The following is a 13008-nucleotide window of genomic DNA, read 5'->3' on the forward strand; positions in this document are numbered from 1 at the left end:
AGTCCTTCTCACCTCTCTGTGACATTACTTAAGAAATCCCATTTCCAGAGGTCCCCACTGAAATTGCATAAGAATGATTTAGGGTCAATTCTTTTTAAAATATGGAGAATACAAGAGTCAATCCAGCAAGATTACATGATCAAAATGACCAAATGTAGTCTGTGTTCCTGTAACTGTAGTGGAATACCTCTTCTTATAGAGCATCTCAAGTCAGGGAACGTCTTTTCTCCATTAATTCAGGTGACTCATTCCATATTATTGCTGTCTGATCGGGAAATATTAAGTGTCTGTGCCGACACGGATATATCTCCTTGATCTACTGGACTATGGTAGTCAGATGTCATATCCTGGTCTATTAGGGGCATGTGCATGGAACTCAGTGTGAAGGAACTCACTGGGCCTTTCTTCAGACACTGCGAATAAAAGCCAAGAAGAATGTCGAGCTTCTCTTCAATAGACTGGACCTTTGAAAAGAAAATGAACATATTAGATGACAGTAATAGTAATAGTAACAGCTTATGAATGCAAGAATAACATAATTATTTTACCTGCTCTTTCCTAAAAATGAGGGGCTAAAGATAATCATGCAAAGATCAGTTTTAAATCTCTAATCTAATAGGTGTGAGCACTGAGTACACAACTTGTCCATGCATATTGGGTCACCTGACATAATGTACGTGGCTCGGGGAAAGAATCATTGGATTTACCCAAGGGTTCCCACAGAGACCGTTACACTCAATAAATGTATTTTTTGGGGTTAGACTTTTTTTTTTATCGAGTGCCTTATTAGTCATCCTTTATCAGCTTTAAGCGAAGTCTGAGTAAGGCTTGGAGCGCATAAGATCACAGCTTCACTTCTGTTTTCCCCCTGTTGGCTAATCTATAAAATGGTGCGTGGAGACTGAGCATGGCTTCTATGCCCCAGACGACTTCAGATGTGACGAAACGTGTAGGGAGAAGCCTATGCTTGTAACATCAGCACGCACATCAATACTAGAAAGTGGCCTGTCTGACTCCTGTGACCAGTTGTGTAGGCTAAGTGCCTATATGATTTTATATTGTGAGCGTCTAGTACATTTTAAATAAAGAAATAAAGTGCTATTGCGGTTTTACACTATGAAGCTTTTGTGGGTTTCTTCTTATGTTACGGCAGAATAATCTGACTCCTATGAGTGAGTAACCCGGTTGGAGGAGGAAGTGCATGGTATTCCAGAGAGATACAAACCCCAGGTTATGGCTGTCATAAGCATATAATCTGGAGTGGAGGAAGAAGTGCACGGTGTCCTAGACAGTGACCATTGAGAAATACAAGCACATTTTGACTAATTTCTTTAACCGAAAGAGTCCATTTGCTTTGGAAAGCATATCTATGTGGCACATGGTGGTGGATCACAACAGTGTCATATTTCACAAAGGATTATATATTCAAGAATACATGAAGATTTTGCTTACTCTTTTGAGGCAGTCACTGATTGTTGCACATATTTGCTTGAGTTTATTTTTTATTTTTGCGCTGCACTTAAATTTAATCAAGGACATCCTTGGGACTGGAGGATCTGGGCACAAAAGTAGAGGGATACAATATATTGGAGAGGACCCTATCTAATGTTCTTGGGAGAATTTCTGATGACTGATTATCCAACTGAACCTCTGCAGAGTCTGTACTGTCCTCTGGACATTGGCTAATAGGGTTAGGGAGAACTGGTCCTTTAACAGGAGATTATCCAGGTATCCCACAACATGTATCCCCTGAAAACAGAGAAGAGCTAAGATGAGGGCAGGCACTTTTGGTGAAGACCCATGGTGCCATGGGCAGGCCAAAGGGAAGAACAACAAACTGGGCCAGAAGACTGACAGACGTCCCTCCACTTTGACATTCAGTGGCAGAAAATCCTTGTCCGGATGGCTAGAAGAAAGAGTGTGCAGTTGAAGGGCCAATTGGAGTTCCCAGGTGAAGGCAGGAGATCAGACAGAGGCAGCTGTCAGACCAGATCTCTTTAAGTGTAAATATGTGAATTAAAGTGATATAAAACCCTCTGCTTGTTTAAGTACTTTAAGCAGCTGATTTAATCAATAATGAGTATGCAGCTTCTTTATCTTTTACCTAATAAGGTATTGCATTGCATAATTTTTCAAAAAAAAAAAAACACTGTGCACCATAGCTTCATATAACAGAGTGGGTTCAAGTAATTAGGCACAGTGACTTTACAACCACTTTAAATACACAAAATAGAGACAAATTGAGTGACTTAGTGATTGACACTTACAGGTGATCACAAAGTAAAGTATACAATATCGACAAGAGTGAACTTTCATGTCATAACCCACACTGGCTTTCATATCTACAGCATGACAATCTATTCCTATCTGTGTATTCCTAGCAGGTGTCATTAAAAAGGTCCACAAGAACAGTAGCAGGCAGATGCATGTGTAACAGCTCTAGTGAACGGAGTGAACCACAACTGTGGTTAGCAAGGATTTCAACGTACCTCTTTATGTGAGAATTCAGTATTGGACCCCAGGCCTCTACATCATCTCTCTCTCACATAAAGAAAGGCGTTGAGCTACTATGCCTGGACGCATTACAACATGCGATCAGAGCTTAGTGTTTAAAATTATAATATACACTTGGAGATTCCAATGCACAACTGTTTGAACGTGATTATCAGTTAAACATAGAGTCATGCATTGGGCCACTAAGGGAGAAGGTATGAAATATGTCAACCCTTAGCATAGAAAGGTTTGGGCGAACATGTTCAGCAACTTAGGGCATAGGCCCATAAACAAGTAGCACTTATGTCAAGCACGTAGTAAATAGGAGTTGTAGAGACAACTAATAGTTGCATAAGAGTGGCAAATATAGCACAGGTATTTTGAGAGTGTATGTCCCTTTAAGATACTCCACAGCGACAGTTAAAGACAGACCAGCCAGTCCCAAGAAGTATGTTAATATTTAGCAAGCCAAAATAATTACAATAATTGTTTAAGAGCAATTATATGTAGCAGGTTTTCCTGTAGAACTACAAGTGAAAGAATTGCTACTTATCCGTTTTGTAGAGATGAATGGCTGCAGTAGGTTGGTAGCAGGCCTGGGATTCCGTAGTATAGTGTGTCCTGGTGGAAGATATTCTTAAGGTGTCCCAGCATGGCAGTCTGCATCAGCTTCAATCAGGCAGGCATCCACGTTGGCATGGTTTACAGGGTTTAAAGATTTCTGGTACCTGTAGTTTATTGTAGCCTTAATAGTGGGATGCCTCCAGGTCCAGGGAAGGATGGTAGCCTAGCCGACTATGGCCGACAATAATAGAACAGGGCTTGTATATGAATTGAATGCCTTTATAGGCAGGAGACAGCTGCATCGCATAGAGTGATGATCCACAGTGCACTTCCGCGTTCCACGGTGGAACGCACGCGGCGCCGGGCGATGACGTCATCGCGCGGTCGCTGCAATGCGTTCCAGCATGGATTGCATTACAGGTGACGGCGCGAGGAGCGCCTGTTACAGTACCCCCCTTTTAAGGGATACCCTGCTGGGGATCTCAATAAGTGGAGGCTTATGAAGGTAAGGGGTTTCAGCAGAAATAAAAAAATGTATATACTTTCTGTAAAATTTTAGCGAACCCCAACAAAAAAGTTTCTATCGCTCTTTGGAATAAAAAACAAGGGGCAAGAAAAATAATAATGGTCTGTTCAAAGACACAATTTCTGGAGCTTGGCGTAGAGGAAGTGAGCTCTGAGTCTTGCGAGTAGTCATCCAACATGTTTCCGATGTTGCAAAAGTTGAACTAAGCAAATATTTATGTCTTTTAGACACACCACTACTCACATGTCCAGAAAGTCTCCGAAGACATCACTCAAAAGGCTTTGAACAACTGCTGGAGCGTTGCACGGTCCCAATGTCCATTCTTTCCTCAAAAGGGGACAGGCTCAATTCTTGAGGTCTAGGGACAGGTGCTGTGGAACTTGGAGAAGATTCAGCTTGTCTCTCTCTTAACCTACGATCTATTGTCATAGCAGGTTGTATGGTATCATTGAGAGATTGGGGGAGATCTGTTCTAGCCAATTCATCCTTGAGTGGTTCGGAAAGGCCGAGACGAAAATGGTTACGGAGTGTAATATCATTCCACTCAGTCTCAATAGCCCACCTCTGAAATTCCGCTATGAAGTCTTCAACAGGTCTGTTACCTTGTTTGAGAATCCTAATAGCATTTTCCGCAGTGAGTTGCTTGTTGAAGTCATCATAAAGCAAGGACATAATTGCGAAAAATTGTGGATATGAATTTAGGATCGGATCCTCTTTTTCTAGGTAGGTATTTGCCCAAGCACGTGGTTCACCGCGTAAATAGGATATGAGGGTAAGCACCTTGATCCTGTCATTGGGGAAGGTGCGAGGGCATAATTCAAACATTAATGTACATGCATTAATGAATTCCCTGTAGGTCTTTCGATCACCAGTAAAAGGTGCAGGTGGATTGACCTTAGGTTCAGGGGGAAAAGGAGGTACATTTGGATTTTGCGCAACTAAATCTTGCCGTGTTTGAATCTCCAACTGCAGGGTTTGTACAGTCTGTACAAGTGCGTCTACCTTTTCAGAAAGGGAGACCACATGGTTGGCAAGCTCCGCTGGGTTCATTTTGGGGTTCCATTATTCTGTAACAGCTCTAGTGAACGGAGTGAACCACAACTGCGGTTGGCAAGGATTTCAACGTACCTCTTTATACAGTATGAGAATTCAGTATTGGACCCCAGGGGTCACTCTACGCAAACAGGAGTTTGGGGGTTCTCTACATCATCTCTCTCTCACATAAAGAAAGGCGTTGAGCTACTATGCCTGGACGCATTACAACATGCGATTAGAGCTTAGCGTTTAAAATTATAATATACACTTGGAGATTCCAATGCACACCTGTTTGAAAGTGATTATCAGTTAAACATAGAGTCGTGCATTAGGCCACTAAGGGAGAAGGTATGAAATACGTCAACCCTTAGCATAGAAAAGTTTAGGCGAACATGTTCAGCAACTTAGGGTATAGGCCCATAAACAAGTAGCACTTATGTCAAGCACGTAGTAAAAAGGAGTTGTAGAGACAACTAATAGTTGCATAAGAGTGGCAAATATAGCACAGGTATTTTGAGAGTGTATGTCCCTTTAAGATACTCCACAGCGACATCTAAAAACAGACCAGCCAGTCCCAAGAAGTATGTTAATAATTAGCAAGCCAAAATAATTACAATAATTGTTTAAGCGCAATTATATGTAGCAGGTTTTCCTGTAGAACTACAAGTGAAAGAACTGCTACTTATCTGTTTTGTAGGGATGAATGGCTGCAGTAGGTTGGTAGCAGGCCTGGGATTCCATAGTCTAGGGTGTCCTGGTGGAAGATCTTTTTAAGGTGTCCCAGCATGGCAGTCTGCATCAGCGTCAATCAGGCAGGCATCCACGGTGGCATGGTTTACATGGTTTAGCCTTAATAGTGGAATGCCTCCAGGTCCAGGGAAGGATGGTGGCATAGCCGGCTATGGCCGACAATAATAGAACAGGGCTTGTATATGAATTGAATGCCTTTATAGGCAGGAGACAGCTGCATCACATAGAGCGATGATCCACGGCGCATTTCCGCGTTCCACAGTGGAAAGCGCGTGGCACCCGGGCGATGACATCATTACAGGTGACGGCGCCAGAATGTCCCTGATGGGTTAAAACTTGTTGCTAGCCTCAGGTCCAGATATGGCTGCATCCTTACAGTTTCAGCACAAGATTATTGTTTGCGGGTCAACAATTCTGCATTCAAATCCAATCTTCTCAGAAATAACTACTACTGGTACTACTTATTCTGAAGTGCTACTTGAAGGTTTCTTCCAGGCATAATATTTCTGAATTATCTTGAGAGCAATTTTCTGACTTTTTTTCTGAATGGACTTCATCATGAGAAGTTGGTAACCCTTCTCTGACAGCACAGCGTATATGGAAAGCAGAATTTTTGATAATGGAATACTGTACAAAAAACATTGATCAGATATGTAATGCAATTGTTATTTAAATGATGTGCATGGCCATCTTTACATTGCATTTTGACGACATCTCCTTGGTTCAACCACGTTTTCATTCTAATATATATTCTTTCTCTATTTTTTGTGAAGAAAGGGAAATGATTCCTAACTGCTAAAAAACTTCCGATATCTTGGGAGCCTCAGATGATCTCAGTACTCTATACACAACATGTTGCTTACCTGTTTCTCAACCTTCACCACTCTTCCCATCATACTCAGTTCATCAGCTGCATCTACTTCATGTCCAATAGGGAGTTTCTCACCCTTCTCCCGTGGCTTCTTCTCCATAGGAACAGGACCTCGGCCAATGATTTGGTCTACTCTGTAACAGCAAATCAACAATAAAACTAATTATAGATAGAAAGAATGCATACAGCAATGTGCTGAAACAAAACCTCCAATAATGGGGTCCCACAAAGAATACAATATGGCTGTGTGGTCTGTACGATCCGTGCACAGAGTTTATGGCTGTTGCAGCTTCCAAAACTCTTGGGAAAGAGAAATACTGGAACAGGGTAAAAAACAGACAAGAAGTGTAATATATAGTGGTTACACCTCTTATTGAACTAAATAAAAAATAAAACTAGTGCATTCAAATTTAGTGGACAAATAGGCAGTGCCTCAAACAATACAAACAGCAGCATAAGCAGGTCCAGAAGACAGGATGAATGAATATCCCAGAGCAGTCTTTAAACATATTATAGGAGCAGCAGGTGACACGCAGATCCCCGTGTTGAATTGTCCTAAATCCTTTTTTATATTGTCCCGATCCTCAGGATTAGGGACCCCCACAAGGATGACACTAGCCATGGCACCAATTTGGGCAAAATACACCAGGGGAACATAAACACAAAAGCAAGAGCCAAGGTTGCCATGCCAATGCAATTCAGGGGCGTATCTCGCCTTCAGGAAGTCTAGACTTCACTTGACAAAGGGGAGACACGCCCCCGAAATGTGTCGCCATGGCAACCATATAAACTACATCCTCACGAGGCAGCTGGTGTCTTGCTATTTAGCGGAGTGTGCCAGCGGGAATTCCCATAGTCAAGAGTACAGCTTGTCACTGTGCAGCTCTTGTTTAAGTGCCCAAAATATCGCCAAGGCTAATGCCATCCTAGTGGGGTCCCCTATCCATAACACAGGAATTGAGGCAATACCACACTGCTCACCCACGGATCACTTGTTGCTCCTATAATACAGTATGCTTAAAGACAGCTCTGGAATATTTATTTATCCTTTCTTTTGGACATGCTACCGCTGCTGTTTGTCATGTGTAAGACGTTGCCTATTCATCCACTAAATGTGAGTGCAATGGATTTATTTTTTATTCAATTCAATAAAAGGTGTAACTGAGCTATGTATAACACTTCCTGCTTGTTTTTACTCTATAAAACTGATTATATATGAATAACTTTGGGTCATTCTTGAGCATCATCAAACACTTAACTGACATGCCACTGACCAGCACTTTATAATAAAGTCAATCTGATTTTGAACGTTTTAGTTACCTGACTGTTTGCTCACAAAATTTCAGGCCGTTGGAGGTGGCAATGGTCCTCACACGGAAAGATAAAGGAAAGCACCAATAGCGTAACAACGTAGGAGCAATTTAATAGTATAAAAACAACTTATTTACTAGGTACTCACAAAGGTAGTTTTAAAATACAGCATATAAAAAACGAGTGGCGAACTCGCTGGCATCACATCCGGTACCTCTTTAAACAGGACTATTGCGCCCATTCGTCACTCACAAGTGACTTCTTCCTTTATCTTTCCGTGTGAGGACCATTGCCACCTCCAACGGCCTGAAATTTCGTTGCTGCACTTATCCATATAGAGTTGTTTTATGCTGTTACCTTACAGCAGTAAGGTAAGGGGACATCTGCACTACTTTTAAGGAAATTGGAACCCTTCCCCGGCAAGCACTATATGTTTGGACACTTGACACCAGCACTTTATTACATGCGTTCCAGTAGTGTTCAGCCTGCTGCTCCTGCATGAACACTTATGCTGTTTTCACTGTTTATATGTTTGCTATCACTTATGTGTATAGTTTTGTAGCCTTCTGGCTTTAGAAGTGCCTGCTGTCTTATTCACCTAGCACTATTGTGTTCACCTTGGATTTGTTACTATGCATCACTGAAGTCGTGTACTGTTACACTGTTTAGATGCACTTATTTCATTTTTGGATCTAGCACTGTATTTATGAGATTTATCCTATTATTTCCTATCCCTACAGTGCAGCACTATTTTTTATTCATATATTTTGGGTTTTGATACACTTGTAGTGCCGCAGCAGTTTTACCTTTTCTCCCCTTGTTTGTTCACTGTCCTTCCCCACTCTCCCATCCCCCCTTCCCTTCCCTTTAGTTTCCCTTCCACAAGTCCTTTGGTAGCACGGTAATACCCCTTCTTACATTTACCAGTGGGAATCATTGGTTCCTGTTGTCAATCAAATCCTGTGAGCAGAGAACGGGGGTGAGGCCAAGCCGCACTGTGTGTGTCTATGGAGGCACACAGCCCAGCTCAGGAGCGAGCCCACACGTTACCTCGTCTGCATTCTAATCCTTTGCTCCAGAGATTAACTCTTTCTTCACTGAAATCTACTGTCACTGGAATCTACTGATTCAGTAAATGGTGCAGTTTCTTTCTCCCAACATTAGTTTGTGCGCCAGATTATATACAGTCACATAAATCAAAGGGTTTCGTTTTTACACAGTATTACAATCCAGGCTTTCTAATATGAAGTGTACCACTGACCGACACTGGAGGCTTTTTATTCGTCCGAGCATATCTAGATGGCCAGCGGAGTACTGCTCAATCACATCCTTCACATCGTATGGACGGAGAGTCTCCTTGAATTTCCTCTTTGCTACCAGGAACTTTAAGATCCTATAGGGATGACACATAATATACCTTGGGTCAGAATATTACATAATTTATTAATCTTTTAAACGTTTAGACTAAATTATACAGTATCTCACAAAAGTGAGTACACCCCTCAAATTTTTGAAAATATTTTATTATATATTTTCATGTGACAACACTGAAGAAATTACACTTTGCTACAAAGTAGTGAGTGAACAGCTTGTATAATAGTGTAAGTTTACTGTCCCCTCAAAATAACTCAACACACAGCCATTAATGTCTAAACCGCTGGCAATAAAAGTGAGTACACCCCTACGTGAAAATGTCCAAATCGGGATCAATTAGCCATTTTTGTTACCTGGTGTCATGTGACATGTTAGTGTTACAAGGTCTTAGGTGTGAATGGGGAGCAGGTGTGTTAAATTTTTTGTTATCGCTCTCACACTCTCATTCTGATCACTGGAAGTTCAACATGGCACCTCATGGCAAAGAACTCTAAAGGATCTGAAAAAAAAAAATTGTTACTCTACATAAAGATGGCCTAGGACAGTGATGGCAAACCTTGGCACCACAGATGTTTTGGAACTACATTTCCCATGATGCTCATGCACTCTGCAATGTAGTTGAGCATCATGGGAAATGTAATTCCAAAACATCTGGGGTGCCAAGGTTCGCCATCACTGGCCTAGGCTATAAGAAGATTGCCAAGACACTGAAACTGAGCTGCAGCAACATGGCCAAGACCATACAGCGGTTTAACAGGACAGGTTCCACTCAGAACAGGCCTTGCCATGGTCAACCAAAGAAGTTGAGTAAAGAATAAATAAATACTGCGCTTCCCTAAAATATCTATAGTGGGCAGCTGTCACATACCTGGAGGCTGAGCCCGACGTGCAGGAAGTGGCAGCCGTTACTCCTCTGATCCCGGGACCCCTGGTAGAGTGGACAGGGGGAACGGGAATGCAGAGTGGCACAAGCGCCTGGAGTGACGCTGATGCAGGGGCTGGATGATGCTTCTGCAGAGTCCGAGAGAGTCTCTGGATGGCAGGTGCAGGCTGGCAGGTGAACAGACCAAAGGTAGCAGCACTGGAAGAAGCAAGCAGCAGCCGGTGGGGAAGGTGTCCTGTAGTTCAGGCAGCAAACAAGTCCCGGTAAGTCTGTGAGGAGCTGGTCCAGCAGATCAGGAGCAGGTAAGGCTGAGATGGTAGAGAGGTGGTTCAAGCCGGGTCAGCAACGGGCGGGCAGCAGGAGTACCAGGGATGAGGCAAAGGGATGGTCAGAACGAGCCGAGGTCAGGGCAGGCGGAAGGCAGGATAAACAGGAACAAGCCGGGTGTCAGGATCTGAATCAAAGCAGAGGTAACAGGTACAGGTGGTCACAGGAAGCGCTGTAGACCGGACAGCAAGAGGCCAAGCTCCCAGAACGCTTAAGTGTCCCGTTTTGGCGCCAGATTGATGCTTGCACGTGCCGTTACCGCCAGTGCGCGCGCCCACGCCCGCCGAGGTACCATGAACGCGCGTGCCCGAGCGCCGTTGCTGCGATTGCGCGCGCCCCGTGCGCGCCGATGCGCCATCTGGTGCCCGAGGTTGTTCATGACAGCAGCCAACACAACAAAAGGATAATTGTAGCAAAATAAATAAACAAAAGTGCAGCGCCTATTTCAGGAACTCCTATAGATGAGAGTTCTAAATGGTAGAAATAAAGTGAAAAAATTTTCCACAGTGACAAATTGAATATGTTGTTGCAACTATATGACATATAATATAAATGTCCATTAAAGTGAAGAATATCCAAGTGGTAAGAATGATCCCTGTAGAATCAGTATGGAAGGTTTCCCTTCAAGAACATAATCCCTCCAGAAACAAAGAATCGAATGGAATACCCTTACCGGATAAGGTGGACCCAATCTACACCATACAGCGATGGGTCATACATGCATGGAAAAGCCGATTGCTCAATCTGGTCGCTGCTGCTGGAAAGCTCCACACTTCTGCTAGGCTGATGATCTCAACAAAAGACTGAATGGATCAGCTTCCAGGTAACTCACTCCAATTCACTCCAATTCCAAATGAGGGAAATAGGGGGACAAAAATCAGCTATCATTGGACCCAATGGGCTCCAGGCATGAGGGAAAAGAAGGAAAAACAAGGAGAACGACTCCTCATAGTGTAAAAAAGCTTAAAAATGTAGGGCCAAATCCACAGAAAAGCTGCCTAACTTAACTTTTCAGAGTTAAGTTACACGGCCGCAATTCTCCGAATTTAGGTAGCGATCCTCAAAGCACTTACCCGGAAAATTGCGGCAGTGCAACTTAACTCCGTGCATCCTAAGGCGTTCCTAATTAAAATGGGCGATTCCCATTTAAATTAGGCACGCTCCCGCGCCGGACGTACTACGCATGCGTGATTCAGTGTTTGGATTTTTCTGAAGTTTTATTAATTACATTTTTAAGCTTTTTTACACTATGAGGAGTCGTTCTCCTTGTTTTTCCTTCTTTTCCCTCATGCCTGGAGCCCATTGGTCCAATGATAGCTGATTTTTGTCCCCCTATTTCCCTCATTTGGAATTGGAGCGGAGTGAGTTACCTGGAAGCTGATCTATTCAGTCTTTTGTTGAGGAGATCATCAGCCTAGCAGAAGTGTGGAGCTTTCCAGCAGCAGTGACCAGATTGAGCAATCGGCTTTCCATGCATGTATGACCCACCGCCGTATGGTGTAGATTGGGTCCACCTTATCCGGTAAGGGTATTCCATTTGATTCTTTGTTTCTGGAGGGATTACGTTCTTGAAGGGAAACCTTCCATACTGATTCTACAGGGATCATTCTTACCACTTGGATATTCTTCACTTTAATGGACATTTATATTATATGTCATATATGTTAAGTTGCAACAACATATTCACTTTGGCACTGTGGAATTTTTTTTTCACTTTATTTCTGCCATTTAGAACTCTCATCTATAGGAGTTCCTGAAATAGGCGCTGCACCTTTGTTTATTTATTTATAAAGAAGGTGTCATATACAGAGGTTGTCTTTGGGAAATAGATGTATGAGTGCTGCCAGCATTGCTCCAGAGGTTAAAGGGGTGGGGGGTCAGCCTGTAAGTGCTCAGACCATACGCCACACACTGCATCAAATTGGTCTGCATGGCTGTCATCCCAGAAGGAAGCTTCTTCTAAAGATGATGCACAAGAAAGCCTGCAAACAGTTTGCCGAAGACAAGCAGACTAAGGACATGGATTACTGGAATCATGTCCTGTGGTCTGATGAGACCAAGATAAACGTATTTGGTTCAGATGGTGTCAAGCGTGTGTGGCGGCAACCAGGTGAGCAGTACAAAGACAAGTGTGTCTTGCCTACGGTCAAGGAAGGTTGGCGAGAGTGTCAAGGTCTGGGGCTGCATTAATCCTGCTGGCACTGGGGAGCTACAGTTCATCGAGGGAACCATGAATGCCAACATGTACTGTGACATACTAAAGCAGAGCATGATCCCCTTCCTTCGGAGACTGGGCTGCAGGGCAGTATTCCAACATGAAAGCAACCCGAAACAAAAATCCAAGATGACCACTACCTTGCATAAGAAGCTAAGAAAAAGGTGATGGACTGGCCAAGCATATCTCCAGACCTAAACCCTATTGAGCATCTGTGGGGCACTCAAATGGAAGGTGGAGGAGGGCAAGGTCTCTAACATCTACCAGCGTGATGTCTTCATGGAGGAGTGGAAGAGGACTCCAGTGGCAACCTGTGAAGCTCTGGTGAACTCCATGTCCAAGCGGGTTAAGGCAGTGATGGAAAATAATGGTGGCTACACAAAACATTGACACTTTGGGCCCAATTTGGACATTTTCACATAGGGGTGTACTCACTTTTGTTGCCAACGGTTTAGACATTAATGTATGTGTGTTGAGTTATTTTGAGGGGAAAGCAAAATTACACTGTTATACAATCTGTACACTCACTACCTTACATTGTAGCAAAGTGTCATTTCTTCAGTGTTGTCCCAAGAAAAGATATAATAAAATATTTGCAAAAATGTGAGGGGTGTACTCACTTTTATGAGATACTGTAAAATTGAATAAAATACATAGAA

General features: G+C 43.0%; 1 protein-coding gene across 2 annotated transcripts in view; it reads right to left on the minus strand.

Moving 5' to 3' along the window:
• Positions 1–6: 6 nt before the first annotated feature.
• Positions 7–13008, minus strand: part of KCNQ4 (potassium voltage-gated channel subfamily Q member 4) — a 284528-nt gene continuing 271526 nt past the window's right edge. For both annotated transcript variants that reach the window (XM_040337092.1, XM_040337091.1), the window contains exons 12-14: positions 8812–8943; positions 6232–6373; positions 7–464 (exon numbers count right to left, since the gene is read on the minus strand). In XM_040337092.1, coding sequence (XP_040193026.1) covers positions 246–464; positions 6232–6373; positions 8812–8943 — 493 coding nt within the window. In that variant the 3' untranslated portion in view covers positions 7–245. The remainder of the gene's footprint in view (positions 465–6231; positions 6374–8811; positions 8944–13008) is intronic.

This window comes from Rana temporaria, chromosome 2 (genome assembly GCF_905171775.1).
Source record: "Rana temporaria chromosome 2, aRanTem1.1, whole genome shotgun sequence".
Lineage (NCBI taxonomy): Eukaryota > Metazoa > Chordata > Amphibia > Anura > Ranidae > Rana > Rana temporaria.